The sequence below is a fragment of the Coregonus lavaretus genome (genome assembly GCF_964263955.1).
Source record: "Coregonus lavaretus genome assembly, chromosome: 14".
Classification (NCBI taxonomy): Eukaryota; Metazoa; Chordata; class Actinopteri; order Salmoniformes; family Salmonidae; genus Coregonus; species Coregonus lavaretus.
The window spans coordinates 49,831,442-49,852,272 of record NC_140001.1 but is presented as its reverse complement, the minus strand read 5'-3'; the positions used below and the strand labels follow the sequence as shown (position 1 = coordinate 49,852,272).

The 20,831-nt window shown below is 41.7% G+C and overlaps 1 protein-coding gene across 1 annotated transcript in view; it reads right to left on the bottom strand.

The window, feature by feature from the left end:
* rasgrf2b (Ras protein-specific guanine nucleotide-releasing factor 2b) overlaps window positions 1–20,831 on the bottom strand; it is a gene marked incomplete at both ends in the record, with an annotated part of 136,601 nt that overhangs the window by 30,011 nt on the left and 85,759 nt on the right. The window contains 3 exons of the mRNA XM_084176605.1: window positions 3,491–3,597; window positions 3,668–3,757; window positions 12,314–12,439. Of these exons, the coding sequence (XP_084032731.1) occupies window positions 3,491–3,597; window positions 3,668–3,757; window positions 12,314–12,439 (323 nt within the window). The remainder of the gene's footprint in view (window positions 1–3,490; window positions 3,598–3,667; window positions 3,758–12,313; window positions 12,440–20,831) is intronic.

The following is a 20,831-nucleotide window of genomic DNA, read 5'->3' as shown; positions in this document are numbered from 1 at the left end:
AAGGTGAGGGATCAGCCCAGAACTACACGGCAGGACCTGATCAATGACCTGGAGAGAGCTGTGACCACAGTCTCAAAGAAAACCATTAGTAACACACTACGCCGTCATGGATTAAAATCCTGCAGCGCACGCAAGGTCCCCCTGCTCAAGCCAGCGCATGTCCAGGCCCGTCTGAAGTTTGCCAATGACCATATGGATGATCCAGAGGAGGAATGGGAGAAGGACATGTGGTCTGATGAGACAAAAATAGAGCTTTTTGGTCTAAACTCCACTCACCGTGTTTGGAGGAAGAAGAAGGATGAGTACAACCCCAAGAACACCATCCCAACCGTGAAGCATGGAGGTGGAAACATCATTCTTTGGGGATGCTTTTCTGCAAAGGGGACAGGACGACTGCACCGTATTGAGGGGAGGATGGAGGGGGCCATGTATCGCAAGATCTTGGCCAACAACCAAGATGAGAACCTCCTTCCCTCAGCCAGGGCATTGAAAATGGGTCGTGGCTGGGTCTTCCAGCATGACAACGACCCGAAACACACAGCCAGGGCAACTAAGGAGTGGCTCCGTAAGAAGCATCTCAAGGTCCTGGAGTGGCCTAGCTAGTCTCCAGACCTGAACCCAATAGAAAGTCGTAGGAGGGAGCTGAAAGTCCGTATTGCCCAGCGATAGCCCCGAAACCTGAAGGATCTGGAGAAGGTCTGTATGGAGGAGTGGGCCAAAATCCCTGCTGCAGTGTGTGCAAACCTGGTCAAGACCTACAGGAAATGTATGATCTCTGTAACTGCAAACAAAGGTTTCTGTACCAAATATTAAGTTCTGCTTTTCTGATGTATCAAATACTTATGTCATGCAATAAAATGCAAATTAATTACTTTAAAATCATACAATGTGATTTGCTGGATTTTTGTTTTAGACTCCGTCTCTCACAGTTGAAGTGTACCTATGATAAAAATGACAGACCTCTACATGCTTTGTAAGTAGGAAAACCTGCAAAATCGGCAGTGTATCAAATACTTGTTCTCCCCACTGTATATACGCTGGTGCTACTCCGTTTATTATCTATCCTGATTGCCTAGTCACTTTTCCCCCTACCTACATATACATATTACCTCAACTACCTCGTACCCTGCACATTGACTAGGCATATAGCCTTGTATATAGCCTCCTTATTGTTATCTATTTTGTTACTATTTTCTATTTTTATTTGCACATTTTCTTACTTTTTACATTTAATTCATTTAGCAGACGCTCTTATCCAGAGCGACTTCCAAATTGGTGTAGTCAACTTAGGATAGCCAGTGGGACAACCACCCTTTTTTTATTTTGTATTATTATAATAATAATAATTATTATTTTTATTTATTTTTTGGGGGGAGTGGGGGGGTGGGTAGAAGGATTACTTTTATACTATTCCAGGTATTCCTTGAAGAGGTAGGGTTTCAAGTGTCTCCGGAAGGTGGTCAGTGACTCCGCTGTCCTGGCGTCGTGGGGGAGCTTGTTCCACCATTGGGGTGCCAGAGCAGCGAACAGCGTTCACGGTAAAGTCTACATCTGTTGTATTCGGCGCATGTGACAATTACATTTGTATTTTGATTTGTTTTGACCTCTAAACCGCCTCTACCGCTTCACCCTCACACTCACGCTCTCTCTCCTTCCACCTTGCTCGATCAGACCTCTACAGTACAGTAAACCTATGTCTACCCCATATCCCTCGCATTCCCCTCACTTTCTAAAATATCTCACTGATCTCACCTACCCACATCCCTCTAAAACAAGGGTGTCAAACTCATTCCATGGAGGACCTAGTGTCTGCAGGTTTTAGTTTTTTCCCCCTTTCAGTTAAGCCAGAGACAACCAGGTGTGGGGAGTTCCTAACTAATTGGTGACCTTAATCAATCAAGGACAAGGGAGGAGCGAAAACCTGCAGACACCCGCGGAATGACTTTGACACCTGTGCTCTAAAATCCCCTCTCCTCCCCCAAACCTCTCCCTCCCCTCCCCCAATCCTCTGCCTCTCCTCTCACTCCCCTCTCCTCCAACTATTTAAAAGGTCAGTTTTAATAAGCTCTCTGTCTGTCTGCAAACAGAGCTTTGGCATTATTCAAGAAAAATATATAAAACAGATCAATGCAATTAGTCTAGTAAAGCTCCAATCAGACAGAACCAACCAATTACCCTGCTAGTCACTTCATTTAGAGACAGACTAAGAACAAGGGAATGCATTGAAGGGTGGATGTGTGTGAGTTTGTGTGGCATTGTCTGGTGTGTGTATGTGGCATTGTCTGGTGTGTGTGTGTCTGTGTTTGAGACCAGTGAAGTGGCGAAAGGGCAGAGAGGTCTATCAAACATAATATCCTAATGAGACAACATATCTATACATCATACACATACAGAAATTGTCCGTAGAGCTCCGAGACAGGATTGTGTCGAGGCACAGAACTGGGGGAAGGGTACCAAAACATTTCTGCAGCATTGAAGGTCCCCAAGAACACAGTGGCCTCCATCATTCTTAAATGGAAGAAGTATGGAACCACCAAGACTCTTCCAGAGCTGGCCAAACTGAGCAATCGGGGGAGAAGGGCCTAGGTCAGTGACCAAAAACGCGATGGTCACTTTGACAGAGCTCTAGAGTTCCTCTGTGGACATGTGAGAACCTTCCAGAAGGACAACCATCTCTGCAGCACTCCACCAATTAGGCCTTTATGGTAGAGTGGCCAGACGGAAGCCACTCCTCAGTAAAAGGCACCTAAAGACTCTCAGACCATGAGAAAAAAGATTCTCTGGTCTGATGAAACCAAGATTGAACTCCTCTTTGGCCTGAATGGCAAGAGTCACGTCTGGAGGAAACCTGACACCATCCCTACGGTGAAGCTTGGTGGTGGCAGCATCATGCTGTAGGGATGTTTTTCAGTGGCAGGTACTGGGATCGAGGGAAAGATGAACGGAGCAAAGTACAGAGAGATCCTTGATGAAGACCTGCTCCAGAGCGCTCAGGACCTCACACTGGGGCAAAGGTTCACCTTCCAACAGGACAACGACACTAAGCACACAGCCAAGACAACGCATGAGTGGCTTCAGGACAAGTCTCTGAATGTCCTTGAGTGGGCCAGCCAGAGCCCGGACTTGAACTCGATCGAACATCTCTGGAGAGACCTGAAAATAGCTGTTTAGCAACGCTCCCCATCCAACCTGACAGAGCTTGAGAGGATCTACAGAGAAGAATTGGAGAAACTCCCCAAATACAGGTGTGCCAAGTATACCCAAGAAGACTCGAGGCTGTAATCGCTGCCAAAGGTGCTTCAACAAAGTACTGCGTTAAAGGGTCTGAATACTTATGTAAATGTAATAAAAAACTGTTTTTACTTTGTCATTATGGGGTATTTTGTGTAGATTGATGAGGGGAAAAAAAACATTTTTAGAATAAGGCAGTAACCTAACAAAATGTGGAAAAAGTCAAGGGGTCTGAATACTTTCCAAAGTGTGTACAGACCTGGGAGTGTTTTGAGACCCAGTGTCGAAGTACGTTGAGGACTCTGTTAGTAGCAGCTCTTCTGATGATAAACTCCTTATCACATGTCCTCTCTGAGTTATTAAACACTGGTGGAGAGAGGAGAATAATTAGTGTATGTTATTGCTTGCATGTGTGTGTGTGTGTGTGTATGTGTACCTGGGGGAGAGCCATGTCCTGCTGCAGCTGTAGCAATAGCGAAGGCTGAGGCAGGAGAAACAGAACAACGAGAGTTCTCCCCTGACTGGACTAGAGAGAGAAAGAGAGAGAGTGTGTGAGAGAGAGAGTGAGAATAGTTATCCATTCACAAGCACACACAGCATTTCCACCTTGTGCTAACAGAATGTTCCCGGTCCCAACCTTTCTTTCACCATCTGAGCCAATCTACACCTCTCAGCTGCCCTACATATAGACTGCTTTAATGTCATCCAAACAGACTGTTGCATTAAGCCAGGTCCAAGGAAAACTGTTACCAGTCTAACCAACGCACACACACACACACACACACAAACAGGAACGTGCACACATATGCTCACACAAACACACATACGCTCACACACACTCACACTCACGCACACATGCACACACTGTGGTCTTTGTGGGGTGGACTAGGTGTATCTGAGCTATGTGTTGACCTAGTGCAGAAGTGAAAGCACCAGGGCCAAGGCTCTCTCTCCCTCTCTATGTCCCAGCTGAGTGGCTTGCCGATGAGCAGGGCTCTGCCCTGTAGGCTCCTCTGGCTCTGAAGCTCCAACCAGTGACTTGGGCTTGTTTCAATTAAGTGTGAGTCATAGGGAAATAATCCGCTCGGAATCTGGCCTCACTAAACATTCATTCCACTGAGGATATGTGCCACTGGAATGAAAGCTAACCCAAACATGCTTCAGCCCAAAACATATGCCTTACCCCAAGACACCTCATCAGGTGACTATCCAGGGAAATAAAGAAAAACGTGCTTTTGTCCTGAAAATAAATTCAGATCAATGCAGACACATACTTCTCCTTTTTCTTTATTTTTCCTGGGATAGTCACCAGTTGAAGTGTCCTTAGGTAAGGAATATTTTTTGGGATATATACCACTGCTTTTCTCCTTACTTTCTCTCATCTTTTGCACTATAGTGGAGAAGATGAGAGAGGAAAGGAGAGAAGGAGGAAGGGAAGAGGAGAGTGGAGTGGAGGAGAGAGGGATTTAAAAAATACATGACATTGGTAATGAGGAGATTTTGTATTTGAATGTATTATTGATCCCCATTAGCTGCTGCCAAGAGAGCAGCTACTCTTCCTGGGGTCTTCCTGGGGCAGTTATACATTTAAAAAACATGACAATACATTCACAACATATTAAGTGTGTGCCCTCAGGCCTCTACTCTACTACCACTTATTTATAACACAAAATCCATGTGTACATGTCTGTATAGTGCGTATGTTATCGTGTGTTTGTATGCACGTGTCTATGTTTGTGTTGCTTCACAGTCCCCGCTGTTCCATAAGGTGTATATTCATCTGTTTTTTTAATCTAATTTTACTGCTGGCATGAGTAACTTGATGTGGAATAGAGTTCCATGTAGTAATGGCTCTATGTAGTAGTGTGCTCCTCCCATAGTCTGTTCTGGACTTGGGAACTGTGAAGAGACCTCTGGTGGCATGTGTCGTGGGGTATGCATAGGTGTCTGAGCTGTGTGCCAGTAGTTCAAACAGACAGCTCGGTGCATTCAACATGTAAATTCCTCTCACAAATACAAGTAGTGTTGAAGTCAATCTCTCCTTTACTTTGAGCCAGTAGAGATTGACATGCATATCATCAATGTTAGCTCTTTGTGTACATCCAAAGGCCAGCTGTGCTGCCCTGTTCTGAGCCAATTGCAATTTTCCTAAGTCCCTCTTTGTGGCACCTGACAACACGACTGAACAGTAGTACAGGTGCGACAAAACTAGGGCCTGTAGGACCTGCCTTGTTGATAGTGCTGTTAAGAATGCAGAGCAGCGCTTTATTATATACAGACTTCTCCCCATCCTAGCTACTGTAGTATCAATATGTTTTGACCATGACAGTTTACAATCAAGTGTTACTCCAAGCAGTTTAGTCTCCTCAACTTGCTCAATTTCCACATTATTCATTACAACATTTAGTTGAGGTTTAGGGTTTTGTGAATGATTTGTCCCAAATTCAATGCATTTAGTTTTTGAAATATTTAGGACTAACTTATTCCTTGCCACCCATTCTAAAACTAACTGCAGCTCTTTGTTAAGTGTTGCAGTCATTTCAGTCGCTGTGGTAGCTGACGTGTATACTGTTGAGTCATCCGCATACATAGACACACTGGCTTTACTCAAAGCCAGTGGCATGTCGTTAGTAAAGATTTTAAAAAGTAAGGGGCCTAAACAGCTGCCCTGGGGAATTGCTGATTCTACCTGGATTTTGTTGGAGAGGCTTTCATTAAAGAACAGCCTCTGTGTTCTGTTAGATAGACATTTACATTTACGTCATTTAGCAGACGCTCTTATCCAGAGCGACTTACAGGAGCAATTAGGGTTAAGTGCCTTGCTTAAGGGCACATCGACAGATTTTTCACCTAGTCGGCTCGGGGATTAGAACCAGCGACCTTTCGGTTACTGAGGGCACACACTTTTAAGTAGGCTTAAATTGAAGATATGGCAAATAGGAGTGGCAACATTGTTCGCTATTATCCTCAGTAATTTTCCATCCACGTTGTCAGACCCCGGTGGCTTGTCATTGTTGATAGACTAAAAAATCACCTCTTCCACACTTACTTTACGGAATTCAAAATTACAATGCTTGTCTTTCATAATTTGGTCAGACATACTTGGATGTGGTGTCAGCGTTTGTTGCTGGCATGTCATGACTAAGTTTGCTAATCTTGCCAATGAAAAAATAATTAAAGTAGTTGGCAATATCAGTGGATTTTGAATGCATGAGCCATCTGATTCAATGAATGATGGAGCGTAGTTTGCCTTTTTGCCCAAAATTTAATTTAAGGTGCTTCAAAGCTTTTTACTATCATTCTTTATGTAATTAATTGTTTTCATAGTGTAGTTTCTTCTTCTTTCAAATAAGGAAATAATAAGGAAGCAGAGAGTAAAGGAGTGACCAAAGGTGTCTGGAAGAGAAGGGATGAGGAGGAAAGAGTAGGGTAGAGTGTCAATGATTGGATTACATGATATGGACACACACACCAGAACTGGGCATAAAATGGTTGTATTTTCTAGTTTATTTGAAAATACCACCTTTTCAAATACTCAGTATTCAAATACAGTCTATATAGGAGTTTCAACTAAAAGGCAACTATTTTCTTTGATATTCCACTACAAGTCTCAGAAAACCAAATAATATTTTTAAGATTTAGAAGACCTCTTAAACAACCAAATAATATTTGAAAGTATTTGAATATATGCAAATATTTGGCTGAAGAACCACAAACTACAACAGTTAGTTGAATTAGTCTAAATATATGATCATTAGCACATGGTTTGGAAGGCTCTCAGGTATTACTTTTAATATAGCCTAGATTTAAATACATGAGGGACATGGAATCACCTCAACGTTAGAGTAAACCACTTTGCAGCTTCAAAATGACGAACAAATACAGTGCCTTCAGAAAGTATTCACACCTTTGAATTATTCCAGATTTAATTTAAAATGGATGAAATTTAGATTGTGTGTCACTGGCCTACACACAGTACCCCATAATGTCAAAGTGGAACTATGGTTTTACAAATTTTTTGAAATTAATACAAAATGAAAAGCTGAAATGTCTTGAGTCAATAGGTATTCCACCCCTTTGTTTTGGCAAGCCTAAGTAAGTTCAGGAGTGAAAATAGGCTTAACAAGTTATATAATTAGTTGCACGGACTCATGATTTTTGAATGACTACCTCATCTCTGTACCCTACATACACAATAATCTACTTAGCATTCGGAAAGTATTCAGACCCCTTCACTTTTTCCACATTTTGTTACGTTACAGCCTTATTCTAAAAGTGATTGAATAAATGTTTTTCCTCATCAATCTACACACAATACCCCATAATGACAAAGTGAAAACAGTTTCATTTTTAACATTTTTGTACATTTATAAAAAATCAAAAACAGAAATACCTTATTTACATAAGTATTCAGCTATGAGACTCGAAATTGAGCTCAGGTGCATCCTGTTTCCATTTATCATCCACCTGTGGTAAATTCAATTGATTGGACATTATTTGGAAAGGCACACACCTGTCTATAAAAGGTCCCACAGTTGACAGTGCATATCAGAGCAAAAACCGAGCTATGAGATCGAAGGAATTGTCCATAGACGGAAACCACTCCTCAGTAAAAGGCACAGCCCGCTTGGAGTTTGCCAAAAGGCACCTAAAGGACTCTCAGACCATGAGAAACAAGATTCTCTGGTCTGATGAAACCAAGATTGAACTCTTTGGCCTGAATGCCAAGCGTCATGTCTGGAGGAAACCAGACATCGCTCATCACCTGGCCAATACCATCTCTACGGTGAAGCATGGTGGTGGCAGCATCATGCTGTGGGGATGTTTTTCAGCGGCAGGGACTGGGAGACTAGTCAGGATTGAAGGAAAGATGAACGGCGCAAAGTATAGAGAGAACATCGATGAAAACCTGCTCCCGGGCGCTCAGGACCTCAGACTGGGGTGAAGGTTCACCTTCCAACAGGACAACAACACTAAGCACACAGCCAAGACAACGCAGGAGTGGCTTCAGGACAAGTCTTTGAATGTCCTTGAGTGGCCCAGCCAGAGCCTGGACTTGAACCTGATCTAACATCTCTGGAGAGACCTGAAAATAGCTGTACAGTGATGCTCCCCTTCCATCCTGACAGAGCTTGAAAGGATCTGCAGAGAAGAATAGGAGAAACTCTACAAATACAGGTGTGCCAAGCTTGTAGCGTCATACCCAAGAAGACTCGAGGCTGTAATCACCGTACAAAGGTTCTTCAACAAAGTACTGAGAAAAGGGTCTGAATACTTATCTAAATGTAATATTTCCGTTTAGAAATTGAGGATGGATCAACAACATTGTAGTTACTCCACAATACTAAACTAAATTAGAGTGAAGAGAAGGAAGCCTGTACAGAATAAAAATATTACAAAACATGCATCCTGTCTGCAATGAGGCACTAAAATAAAACTGTAAAAAATGTTCTGAATCCTGCAGATCCTATTTACATTTACATTTTAGTCATTTAGCAGACACTCTTATCCAGAGCAACATACAGTTAGTGAGTGCATATATTTTCATACTGCCCCCCTGTGGGAATCGAACCCACAACTCTGGCGTTGCAAGCACCCTGCTCTACCAAATGACGGAAGCAAAAGTTATTCCCCTACCTAAGGATAGTAAAGCCCCCTTTACTGGCTAAAAAGCAGAGCAATCAGCCTGTTACCAACCCCTTTGTAAACTTTTTTGAAAAATTGTGTTTGACCAGATACAATGCTATTTTAGAGTAAACAAATTGACAACAGACTTTCAGCACGCTTATAGGGAAGGACATTCAACAAGCACAGCACTTACACAAATGACTGATGATTGGCTGAGAGAAATTGATGATAAAAGATTGTGGGGGGCTGTTTTGTTAGACTTCAGTGCAGCTTTTGACATTTTCAATCATAGTCTGATGCTGGAAAAACGTATGTGTTATGGCTTTACACCCCCTGCTATATTGTGGATAACGAGTTACCTGTCTAACAGAACACAGAGGGTATTCTTTAATCGAAGCCTCTCCAACAAAATCCAGGTAGAATCAGTAATTCCCCAGGGCAGTTGTCTAGGCCCCTTACTTTTTTCAATCTTTACTAACGACATGCCACTGGCTTTGAGTAAAGCCAGTGTGTCTATGTATGTGGATGACTCAACACTGTACACGTCAGCTACGACAGTGACTGAAATGACTGCAACATTTAACAAAGAGCTGCAGTTAGTTTCAGAATGGGTGGCAAGGAATAAGTTAGTCCTAAATATTTCAAAAACTAAAAGCATTGAATTTGGGAGAAATCATCCACTAAACCCTAAACCTAAACTAATGAATAATGTGATAATTGAGCAAGTTGAGGAGACTAAACTGCTTGGAGTAACCCTGGATTGTAAACTGTCATGGTCAAAACATATTGATACAACAGTAGCTAGGATGGGGAGAAGTCTGTCTATAATAAAGTGCAGCTCTGCATTCTTGACAGCACTATCAACAAGGCAGGTCCTACAGGCCCTAGTTTTGTCGCACCTGGACTACTGTTCAGTCGTGTGGTCAGGTGCCACAAAGAGGGACTTAGGAAAATTGCAATTGGCTCAGAACAGGGCAGCACGGCTGGCCCTTGGATGTGCACAGAGATCTAACCTTAATAATATGCATGTCAATCTCTCCTGGCTCAAAGTGGAGGAGAGATTGTCTTCAACACTACTTGTATTTGTGAGAGGTATTGACATGTTGAATGCACCGAGATGTCTGTTTGAACTACTGGCACACAGCTCGGACACCCATGCATACCCCACAAGACATGCCACCAGAGGTCTCTTCACAGTCCCCAAGTCCAGAACAGACTATGGGAGGTGTACAGTACTACATAGAGCCATGACTACATGGAACTCTATTCCACATCAAGTAACTCATGCAAGCAGTAAAATTAGATTTAAAAAACAGATACAATTACACCTTATGGAACAGCAGGGACTGTGAAGCAACACAAACATAGGCAAAGACACATGCATAAAAACACACGATAACATACGCACTATACACACACGTACACATGGATTTTATGTTGTATATACGTATGTGGTAGTAGTGTAGGGGCCTGAGGGCAGACACTTAATATGTTGTGAAATCTTTTGTAAATGTATTATAATGTTTAAAAAAATATATAACTGCCTTAATTTTGCTCAACCCCAGGAACAGTATGGTGATCCATAATAAATACAATACAATACAATACAATACAAGGCATTATGTTTGGCGAAAATCCAACACATCACTGAGTACCACTCTTCAAATTTTCAAGCATGGTGGTGGTTGCAACATGTTATGGGTATGCTTGTCATCGGCAAGGACTAGGGAGTTTTTTAGGATAAAATGAAATGGAATAGAGCTAAACACAGGCTGAATCCTAGAGGAAAATCTGGTTCGGTCTGCTTTCCAACATACACTGGGAGACACATTCACCTTTCAGCAGGACAATAACCTAAAACAAGGCCAAGTATATACTGGAGTTGTTTACCAAGAGAACATTGAATGTACCTGAGTGGCCTAGGTACCGTTTTGACTGAAATTGGCTTGAAAATCTGATCAACACCAACTTGACAGAGCTTGAAGAATTTTTTAAATAATAATGTGCAAATATTGTACAGTCCAGGTGTGCAATGTTTTTAGAGACTTACCCAGAAAGACTCATAGTTGTAATCGCTGCCAAGGGTGATTCTAACATGTATTGACTCAGGGTTGTGAATACTTATGTAAATTAGATATTTCTGTATTTCATTTTCAATAAATTTGCAACAATTTCTAAAAACATATTTTCACGTTGTTATTATGGGGTATTGTGTGTAGATGGGTGAGAAAAAATATGTATTTAATCCATTTTGAATTCAGGCTGTAAGACCAACATTTGGAATAAGTCAAGGGGCATGAAAACGTTCTAAAGTCACTGTATATTTTCATAATGATTGAGACATAATTTAATACAGTAAAACTTGACATCAAGTTCTTATCCATGCGTAGTAACTTTGATATTTACAATAGCAACATGGATGTTACAGAGGACTTTGGAAATTGCTTCATAATTGCACAATTGCATAAGTGGAATAAATAACAATCACTATTCCTCTTGTGCTCTTGTGATTACAAAAACTCTCAGCTCATTATACAATTAAAATGCAATTACCAAAGTCTTATGTAACAACATGCTAATAAAATGTTGCTCCAAAAGTAATTACAGTTTTATCAAACAGGCACAAGAACAGTTTAATGTTAAGTGTTACTGAGAATACTAACAGTATGGCTATTAAGTGTCGAAAGGAAACAAAATATCCCAAAACTGCCTTCTTAAATCAACTACAGCCAAGGTAGGTGGAAAATCATGTTAGTTTGTATTCTGAGTAAACTTTAAAGATGGTATAGTGTGTGTTTGAAATAAGAACACTTGCCCTCAGATGGACAAAGAGGTTTGAAGTGGAATTTGCTAAGCATTCAACTTGCAGTTTGCAATGTTTGCAAATTGCTTTGAATTTCTCTGCAGTATTTTCAGGTATAACTAAATTAATTGCAGCTTTTGAGCTTTTCAATGGCACGTTGAAAGAGTCATACAGAATGTTAATTGGTTTGAATTAATTATTAATGTATTATGTACACATCTGGGGCAATGGACATTTACAGAATGTTCAAAGAAGTATTGTGTAGATCAAATATGACTGTCATATAGATTGGAATAGTATAGGAGATTGTGTTTGCTATGTATTCTATTTATATCTTCAACATACAGTTCCAGATACAGCCCTGACATTAGTTGAAGGCAGCAAATCAAATAGTTTCTGAAACGTAGTCACTTCCTGAGATATGTATTTAAATATTGTTGAAAAGTCGTTGCTTTCTGAGATCTGTATTCAAATAGTTTTAAAAAAGTTGTCATTTTGGGGGATCTGTATTCAAATAGTTAACTATTTGTACACCACCCTAATCCACCCCCCCACCCCAAAAATATAAATAATAGTTACTTTCCACAAAGCACAGTTTAAACTATAGCTGTCCCAGGTCTGACACACAAATACGCACACACACACACTTACCTCCAGGCTGTCTGTAGCGGAAGTGTCTTGGGGTGGAGGGGGAGCGGCAGGGAGAGACTTCTCCTGATTCACTGTTCTGAGGTGACTCTGGGCTGAACTTGTCCATTGAGACAGACTCCAAGACAGCTAAGCAGAAAATGATACACTATTGTCACTCACACAATGGCAACAACAACGGCTTCATATAGAACAGTGAGTCCTCTTGCCTGGCTGATCTAGCGGTAATGCTGCAGCCTCCAGCACACACATCTACTGTGACGGCATAGATTTGAATCTGGCATACTGCCCTTTGTCACAATCTCTATCGTTCCTCACCGTCATCCTCTATCAGTTCAATAAAATCAGAAAATACCTTTTAAAACAGAAAAGTGAATCCTTCACTCACACACACTCTCTCACACAGAGAAATACTTGGAGTACACGGGGAAAATGTAGGGGGGGCCCTCAACAGCATTTTGACACCAAATCACTTCCCCGTAACTGTCTTCATAGACCCAGATGACTACAGAACCACTTTAGATTAATCTCCTGTGTGTGCGTCTGTGTGTGTGCAGTGTCCACCCAGCCAATAAGCGATAAGCGATTTAGGAGTGTCAAAATTATTGACACTCCTAAAGATTCGTATAAATAAAGTAGTCAAATGTTTAGTAATTGGTCCCATATTCCTAACACGCAATGACTACATCAAGCTTGTGATGCTACAAACTTGTTGGATGCATTTGGAGTAAATTTTGGTTGTGTTTCAGATTATTTTTTGCCCAATAGAAATGAATGTTAAATAATGTATTGTGTCATTTTGGAGTCACTTTTATTATAAATGAGAATAACATGAGAGAAAAGGGAAACCTGCATGCTGCTCTTGCTAGTATCACTGTTCTTTATTAAGCTTTACGTATCGGCCTCAAGCGGTCAAAGAGGGCAGCAGGACGCGGTAATTAACCTCTCCGGAAAAAAAACTCACAAGTCTCAGTCTTATATAAGGGCCTCTCATTTGTACCTACATGTACAGACAAATCATTCGATACGAACGTAGATTCGTTAAAATTCTTCGCAAGATTAAACTTAGATGTGTTTTCCCAAAATACTGCTTCTGGCCTAGAAACCCAACAAAGAACTATTACTCATTTTAAGCCTAAAAGCAAATTCTGTCCTATGGTTAACGACTCCTCGATTAATACCTATTGTAGGTTAGTCAAACAAGAAGCTATGTCTGTATGTACGAGAAAAACTAACCATATTCAGAAAACCTCACCAGGACAGAAGAACGGGCACTCAATTAACTAATGAAAGACTAATCTTTGTTTATCAAACCTGCAGACAAGGGGGGTGCTGTGGTCGTTTTAGACTATGAAAAATACAAAGAAGAGATTCAGAGACAACTCAGTAATGAACGTTTCTATAGAAAACTGAGTGTTCCTCGCTCAACTTTTTTCATTAAACTTTTTCACCCCGTACACTTTAGTACCTGCATGCCAACAACCGAGCCAGGCTTCCAAGAGCTCAACTCATACAACGCTCTCTATAGAACTACTATTAAGGAAAGTCCTTATTTCCAGCGTGTGAGTGTGACTCCAATTGTTGGCCAGTACATGCTGGAGCTGTATGTTTTGTATCCCCCACGACTACAGACACTGGGGACACACCCTGACACAGCTCTGATAGGCTACCCCAAACAATAACACACAGCCGGGCGGTGCGTAGCAAGAAACAGCCGGCGACCTGCCACTGACAACCGACCCAGCCATCACCCCTGTGCGTCTCTCTTGCTCTCCACATTCAACGAGAGACAGACAACAACACAGTTGGACGTGGCGCTGGTAGGGGCGTCAGCAAAAGCACCGGGAAATGTTTGTTCCCTTGGACTGTCGGCGTTCAGCAGTAAAAACTAATTTGAATCAGCTGGGGACCCGCGTGCTATTAAGTGTATAATCTGCGACATGTTCGTAGTTGTCATGGGGAAAGGTCAGATCGATACCTTCATTTGTGAAAATTGTATTGAACGTGATGCAGCTAAAGAAAGTATTATTACTCTTCATGAAGACATTTACATTTTGACCATGCGCCTTGAACTGAATAAGGATTCCATGAGACTATCGGCATCTTTAAATGCTTCCTATCAAAACATCCAAGAGGATCATAATGGGACCTTCGTGGATTATGATCAATTTCCGCCACTGCTGCTCATTGTCCGCCACTGCTGCTCATTGTCCGTAAATGAGTGCATGTCGGAAACAGAAAGAAGGACAAGAATTGTTCTAGGCGTGCCTGCCTTCTTCCCCCGCGTCCGGACTTTCCAATCGCTTTGAGCGCCTGTACCAGCTGTCGTCTGCCAGGGACTTGGGTGTTCCCTCCATGGCTGTGGATGTCCCTCCAACTACCTCTCCCTGTCCTAGTCAATCAATCGCCTGGGCACAGCCTGGACCACCCAGCCCCCCTCCGCTGGGCCATGCTCTCTGGATCAGAGCTCTGTCCCTTTGGCTGTTGTGGCCTGCACACAGCCGGCGTCTCAGCAGCCCTCTTCTCAGGTTAGTTCTGTGGCTCTGGCCTCGCAATCAGCTTCTAGACACTGCAGAGGCCGGATCATTCCGGCTGTTGTGATAGGGAGTTCGATGGTGAGGCATATATCTGTACCTGGGGCAAAGACTTTGTATTTTCCTGGGGCAAAAGTTCAGGATATTACCAGGTTACTTCCAGAGGCTCTGCGTCAGTCAATGGGGGCTGATACTGTCATGGTTCATGTGAGGTTGAATGACATTATGTAGGGCAGCTCAGAACAGCTGAAGATTAATTTTAAAGAACTGATTGGGTCAGATCTAAAGAAGAGAGAGAGAGAAAAGAGAGAAATGCCAAAGGTGGAGGTGTGGCTGTTTATATTCAGAACCACATTCCTGTAAAGCTTAGAGAGGATCTCATGTTAAATACTGTTGAAGTAATATGGCTACAGGTTCATCTGCCTCACCTAAAGCCCATTCTGGTGGGAAGCTGCGATAACATGTGTGAAATGCTTGATAATGTATGTGATATCAATAGAGAAGTATATTTTCTGGGTGACTTAAATATTGACTGGCTTTCATCAGGCTGGCCACTCAAGAGAAAACTTCAAACTGTAACTAGTGCCTGCAACATGGTTCAGGTTATCAATCAGCCTACCAGCACAGGAATGAAATCATCAACATGTATTGATCACATCTTTACTAATGCTGCAGAAATTTGTTTGAAAGCAGTATCCAAATCCATCGGATGTAGTGATCACAATAGAGTAGCCATATCTAGGAAAACCAAAGTTCCGAAGGCTGGGCCTAATATAGTGCATAGAGATTCCTATGTTGTTGATGTAAATAATATTTGTTGGTCCGTGGTGTGTAATGAGGAGCAACCAGACGCTGCACTTGACACATTTATGAAATTGCTTATCCCAGTTACTAACAAGCATGCACCCATTAAGAAAATTACTGTAAAAACTGTTAAATTCCCATGGTTTGATGAGGAATTGAAAAATGTTATGGTTGAGAGGGATGAGGCAAAATAAATGGCAAATAGGTCTGGCTGTACAACCGATTGGCAAACGTACTGCAAATTGAGAAATCATGACTAAACTGGATAAAAAGAAGAAGAAACTACACTATGAAACAAAGATATATTACATAAAGAATGATAGTAAAAAGCTTTGGAGCACCTTAACTGAAATCTTGGGCAAAAAGGCAAACTACGCTCCATCATTCATTGAATCAGATGGCTCATGCATTCAAAATCCACTGATATTGCCAACTACTTTAATTATTGTTTCATTGGCAATATTAGCAAAGTTAGGCATGACATACCAGCAACAAACGCTGACAATACACATCCAAGTATATCTGACCAAATTATGAAAGACAAGCATTGTAATTTTGAATTCCATAAAAGTGCGGAAGAGGTGAAAAAACGATTGTTGTGACAAGCCACCGGGGTCTGACAACTTGGATGGAAAATTACTGACGATAATAGTGGAAGATATTGCCACTCCTATTTGCCATATGTTAAATTTAAGCCTACTAGAATGTGTGTGCCCTCAGGCCTGGAGGGAAGCAAACGTTATTCCCCTACCTAAGGATAGTAAAGCCCCCATAACTGGCTCAAATAGCCGATCAATTAGCCTGTTACCAACCCTTTGTAAACTTTTTGTAAAAATGGTGTTTGACCAGATACAATGGTATTTCACAGTAAACAAATTGACAACAGACTTTCAGCACGCGTATATGGAAGGACAATCAACAAGCACAGCACTTACACAAATGACTGATGATTGGATGGGAGACATTGATGATAAAAATATTGTGGGGGACTGTTTTGTTAGACTTCAGTGCGGTTTTGACATTATCAATCATAGTCTGTTACTGGAAAAACGTATGTGTTATGGCTTTACACCCCCTGCTATATTGTGGATAAAGAGTTACCTGTCTATCATAACACAGAGTGTGTTCTTTAATATAAGCTTCTCCAACAAAATCCAGGTAGAATCAGGAATTCCCCAGGGCAGCTGTCTAGGCCACTTAATTTTTTCAATCTTTACAAATGACATGCCACTGGCTTTGACTCAACACTATACACATCAGCTATCACAGCGACTGAAATGACGCAACAATGAAAAAGAGCTGCAGTTAGTTTCAGAATGGGTGGCAAGGAATAAGGTAGTCCTAAATATTTCAAAAAAACGAAATGCATTGTATTTGTAATAAATCATTCACTAAACCCTGAACCTCAACTAAATCTTGTAATGAATAATGTGACAATTGAGCAAGTTTAGGTGACTAAACTGCTTGGAGTAACCCTGGATTGTAAAATGTCACGGTCAAAACATATTGATATAACAGTAGCTAGGATGGGGAGAAGTCTGTCCATAATAAAGCGCTGCTCTGCATTCTTAACAGCACTATCAACAAGGCAGGTCCTACAGGCCATAGTTTTGTCGCACCTGGACTACCGTTCAGTCGTGTGGTCAGGTGCCACAAAGAGGGACTTAGGAAAATTGCAATTGGCTCAGAACAGGGCATTACGGCTGGGCCTTGGATGTACACAGAGAGCTAACATTAATAATATGCATGTCAATCTCTCCTGGCTCCAAATGGAGGCGAGATTGACTTCATCACTACTTGTATTTGTGAGAGGTATTGACATGTCGAATGCACCAAGCTGTCTGTTTGAACTACTGGCACACAGTCCAGAACAGAGTATGGGAGGCGCACAGTACTACATAGAGCCATGACTACATGAAACTCTTTTTCACATCAAGTAACTAATTCAAGCAGTAAAATTAGATTAAAAAAATAGATAAAAATACACCTTATGGAACAGCGGGGACTGTGAAGCAACCCAAACATAGGCACAGACACCTGAATACAAACACATGATAACATACGCACTATACACACGTGTACACATGGATTTTGTAAGGATACACACTTAATATGTTGTGAAATATTTTGTAAATTTATTATAATGTTTAAAAAAATGTATAACTGCCTTAATTTTGCTTGACCTCAGGAAGAGTAGCTGCTGCCTTGACAGCAGCTAATGGGGATCCATAATAAATACCAATACAGGTGTTCCAAAGGAATATTAGCTCAAATCTGGAGCAAGTCCTATTAAGCAACCTTATCTCAAAACCTGAATACGAATACCTTTGCTCCAAATGTGCCATACATCCATCCCTGTACATTTTGCCTAAATGACACAAACCTAAAACACAACAAGGCAATTATCCAGGCAGACCAGTGGTCGCAGGAATAGGCTCAATGCTAGAGCCATTGTCGAACTTTGTAGACTTTTTTATTAAATCTCATATGCAAGCATTGCCATCACATGTGGAAAACAAGATCTCACCAATAACGGGACTAACAGTAGACTATATTTTGGTCACATTAGATGTTGAGTCTGTACACCAGCATTCCCCACACGTGGGTGCTGGCAGCCCGAGCACACTACCTGATAGACCAAGATACTAACGAATTCCCACCAACAAACTTTATTCTAGAGCTGGCTGAATATGTTTTGATGTATAACTATTTCAGGTTTGATGATGAATACTACCTCCATACGAATGGAACATCGATGGGCTCCACATTCGCTCCAAGCTATGCTAACCTTTATGTTGGTCTATTTGAAGAACATTTTGTTAACAATGGAAATGAAAATTATTGAATAAAATCCTGAAGTGGTTTCGATATATTGACAACACATTTTGCATATGGGGAGGAAGAGCTGTCAGACTTTATGACATTCCTTAATGACATTGACCCTAATCTCAAATTCACTATTGAATGTGCCACTAAACGTGTTCCTACCTCGATATGTGGAATGAGAAATCAAATAGAACCCTATTTACAACTCTGTACAGAAAAGAAACAGACAGAAATACTCTGTTACAGGGGGACAGCTTCCACTCAGAGCCATTAAAAAGAGGACTTCCAAGAAGTCCGTTTTTCAGGCTGCGCCGTATATGCCACTCCACAGAGGACTATCTAGAAAAAGCAGCGGAGATGCGCAATAGGTTTCTAATAAGAGGCTACCCTCCACAATGCATGGATGAAGCTCTTAATGTGGCACTAGGGAAAACACGAGATGCACTGTTACAAAAAATACCCATTAGATCTAAAGAACACTCAGTAATGTTCACCACCACATATACTTTGAACTCGCTCAAAGTGGGAGATGTTGTCAAGAAACACTGGCATATTTTATCATAGGACCCAGCTTTGCCAGCTGAATTTAAGAACCCACCACTTATTGTATATAGGAGAGGTCACAATTTACGTGACAAGTTGGTCCATGCCAACCACCAGCCACAAAAGAAAATGAGCCAGGCTCTTCTAAGCCCTCTTCCAAATGGTTGCTATAAATGCTGAGGCTGCGCACAGAGCAACAATATGAAGTGTGAATATTTCTGCCACCCACATACAGGAAAAGGGTTCCAAATAAATAGGCATTATTACTCCACCCATGGTATCTAAATGATTAAATGTCCATATGGATTGTGTTATGTACCTCTCGTTCTCTCAAACAGATAATTAGTGAACATAAAAGTTCAATCAGGAGAAACAACAGGGATTATTCAGTGGCATAGAGAAAGTCAAGGAGGTGATATAATTAATACTGTGAGCAAAATTGAATGTTTTTGGATTTTCACTCTCCAGACATTATTCCCTAAAGGTCTTTAATGATGAAATGTCAATGAATGTTATTTTGTAAATGTGAACATGAACTAATGCCTTGTCGTTAACCTTTTCAGCCTACTCTGACATTTTTATCTTGCACTGTACTTACATTTACATTTTAGTCATTTAGCAGACGTTCTTATCCAGAGCGACTTACAGTTAGTTTTATTTTTCATACTGGCCCCCCTTGGGAATCGAACCCACAACCCTGGCGTTGCAAACGCCATGCTCTACCAACTGAGCTACATCCCTGCCGGCCATTCCCTCCCCTACCCTGAACGATGCTGGGCCAATTGTGCGCCGCCCCATGGGTCTCCCTCTCTCTTCCAGGTTACCGCCTTCTGGGCTCCAGGGAGAATGCAGTCTCCTCTGGGATAGAACAAAGAGCCCCTCGGTTCTAGCAGGCCGGGAGGACGTCTATCCAGTAGCAACCTCTCACTACCTCCAACCCTCCCGTGTGCTGCCCTCCTGGCAGCTTTATGGGCCCTGTACGGCTGGTGAGCAATCAGCCCCTTGATTACTGACCAGCCTCAATCAGCCCCAATTAGTCCTGGCCGGAAGACCCGTCGAGACCTGGCACGTCCAGCAGAGGGAGCCACCGCCGCGTGATATGGACTCCGTCTGTCACCAGGCCTTGAAGAGTCTCCCCATGGTGGCTTGTCCGCAGTACGCCACAAAAGATAGCTTTTCTTCAATCCAGATGCCCAGATATTTATAAGTGGGGATATGATCAATGAGGGCACCATCCAATGGACATATGCATAAATTATCTGATTCATTTTTACCTGAATTGGAAAATAACATACCTGCATAAAGTACCAATTTCAGTTCAACAAAGGCTTTCTACAAGGCAATAAAGGCAGACTGGAGCTCCAAAAGAGCCTGGCCAACCGTGGGGGCAACTGTGTCATCTGCATACAGGTGTCGTAAAAAAAAAGAAATTGCATTGAGACCAATATTGCTTATGTACAGTCGTGGTCAAAAGTTTTGAGAAGTATTGGTCTTCAAAAAGTTTGCTGCTTCAGTGTTTTTAGATATCTTTGTCAGATGTTACTATGGTATACTGAAGTATAATTACAAGCATTCCATAAGTGTCAAAGGCTTTTATTGACAATTACATTAAGTTTATGCAAAGAGTCAATATTTGCAGTGTTGACCCATCTTTTTCAAGACCTCTGCAATCCGCCCTGGCATGCTGTCATTTAACTTCTGGGCCACATCCTGAATGATGGCAGCCCATTCTTGCATAATGAATGCTTGGAGTTTGTCAGAATTTGTGGGTTTTTGTTTGTCCACCCGCCTCTTGAGGATCGACCACAAGTTCT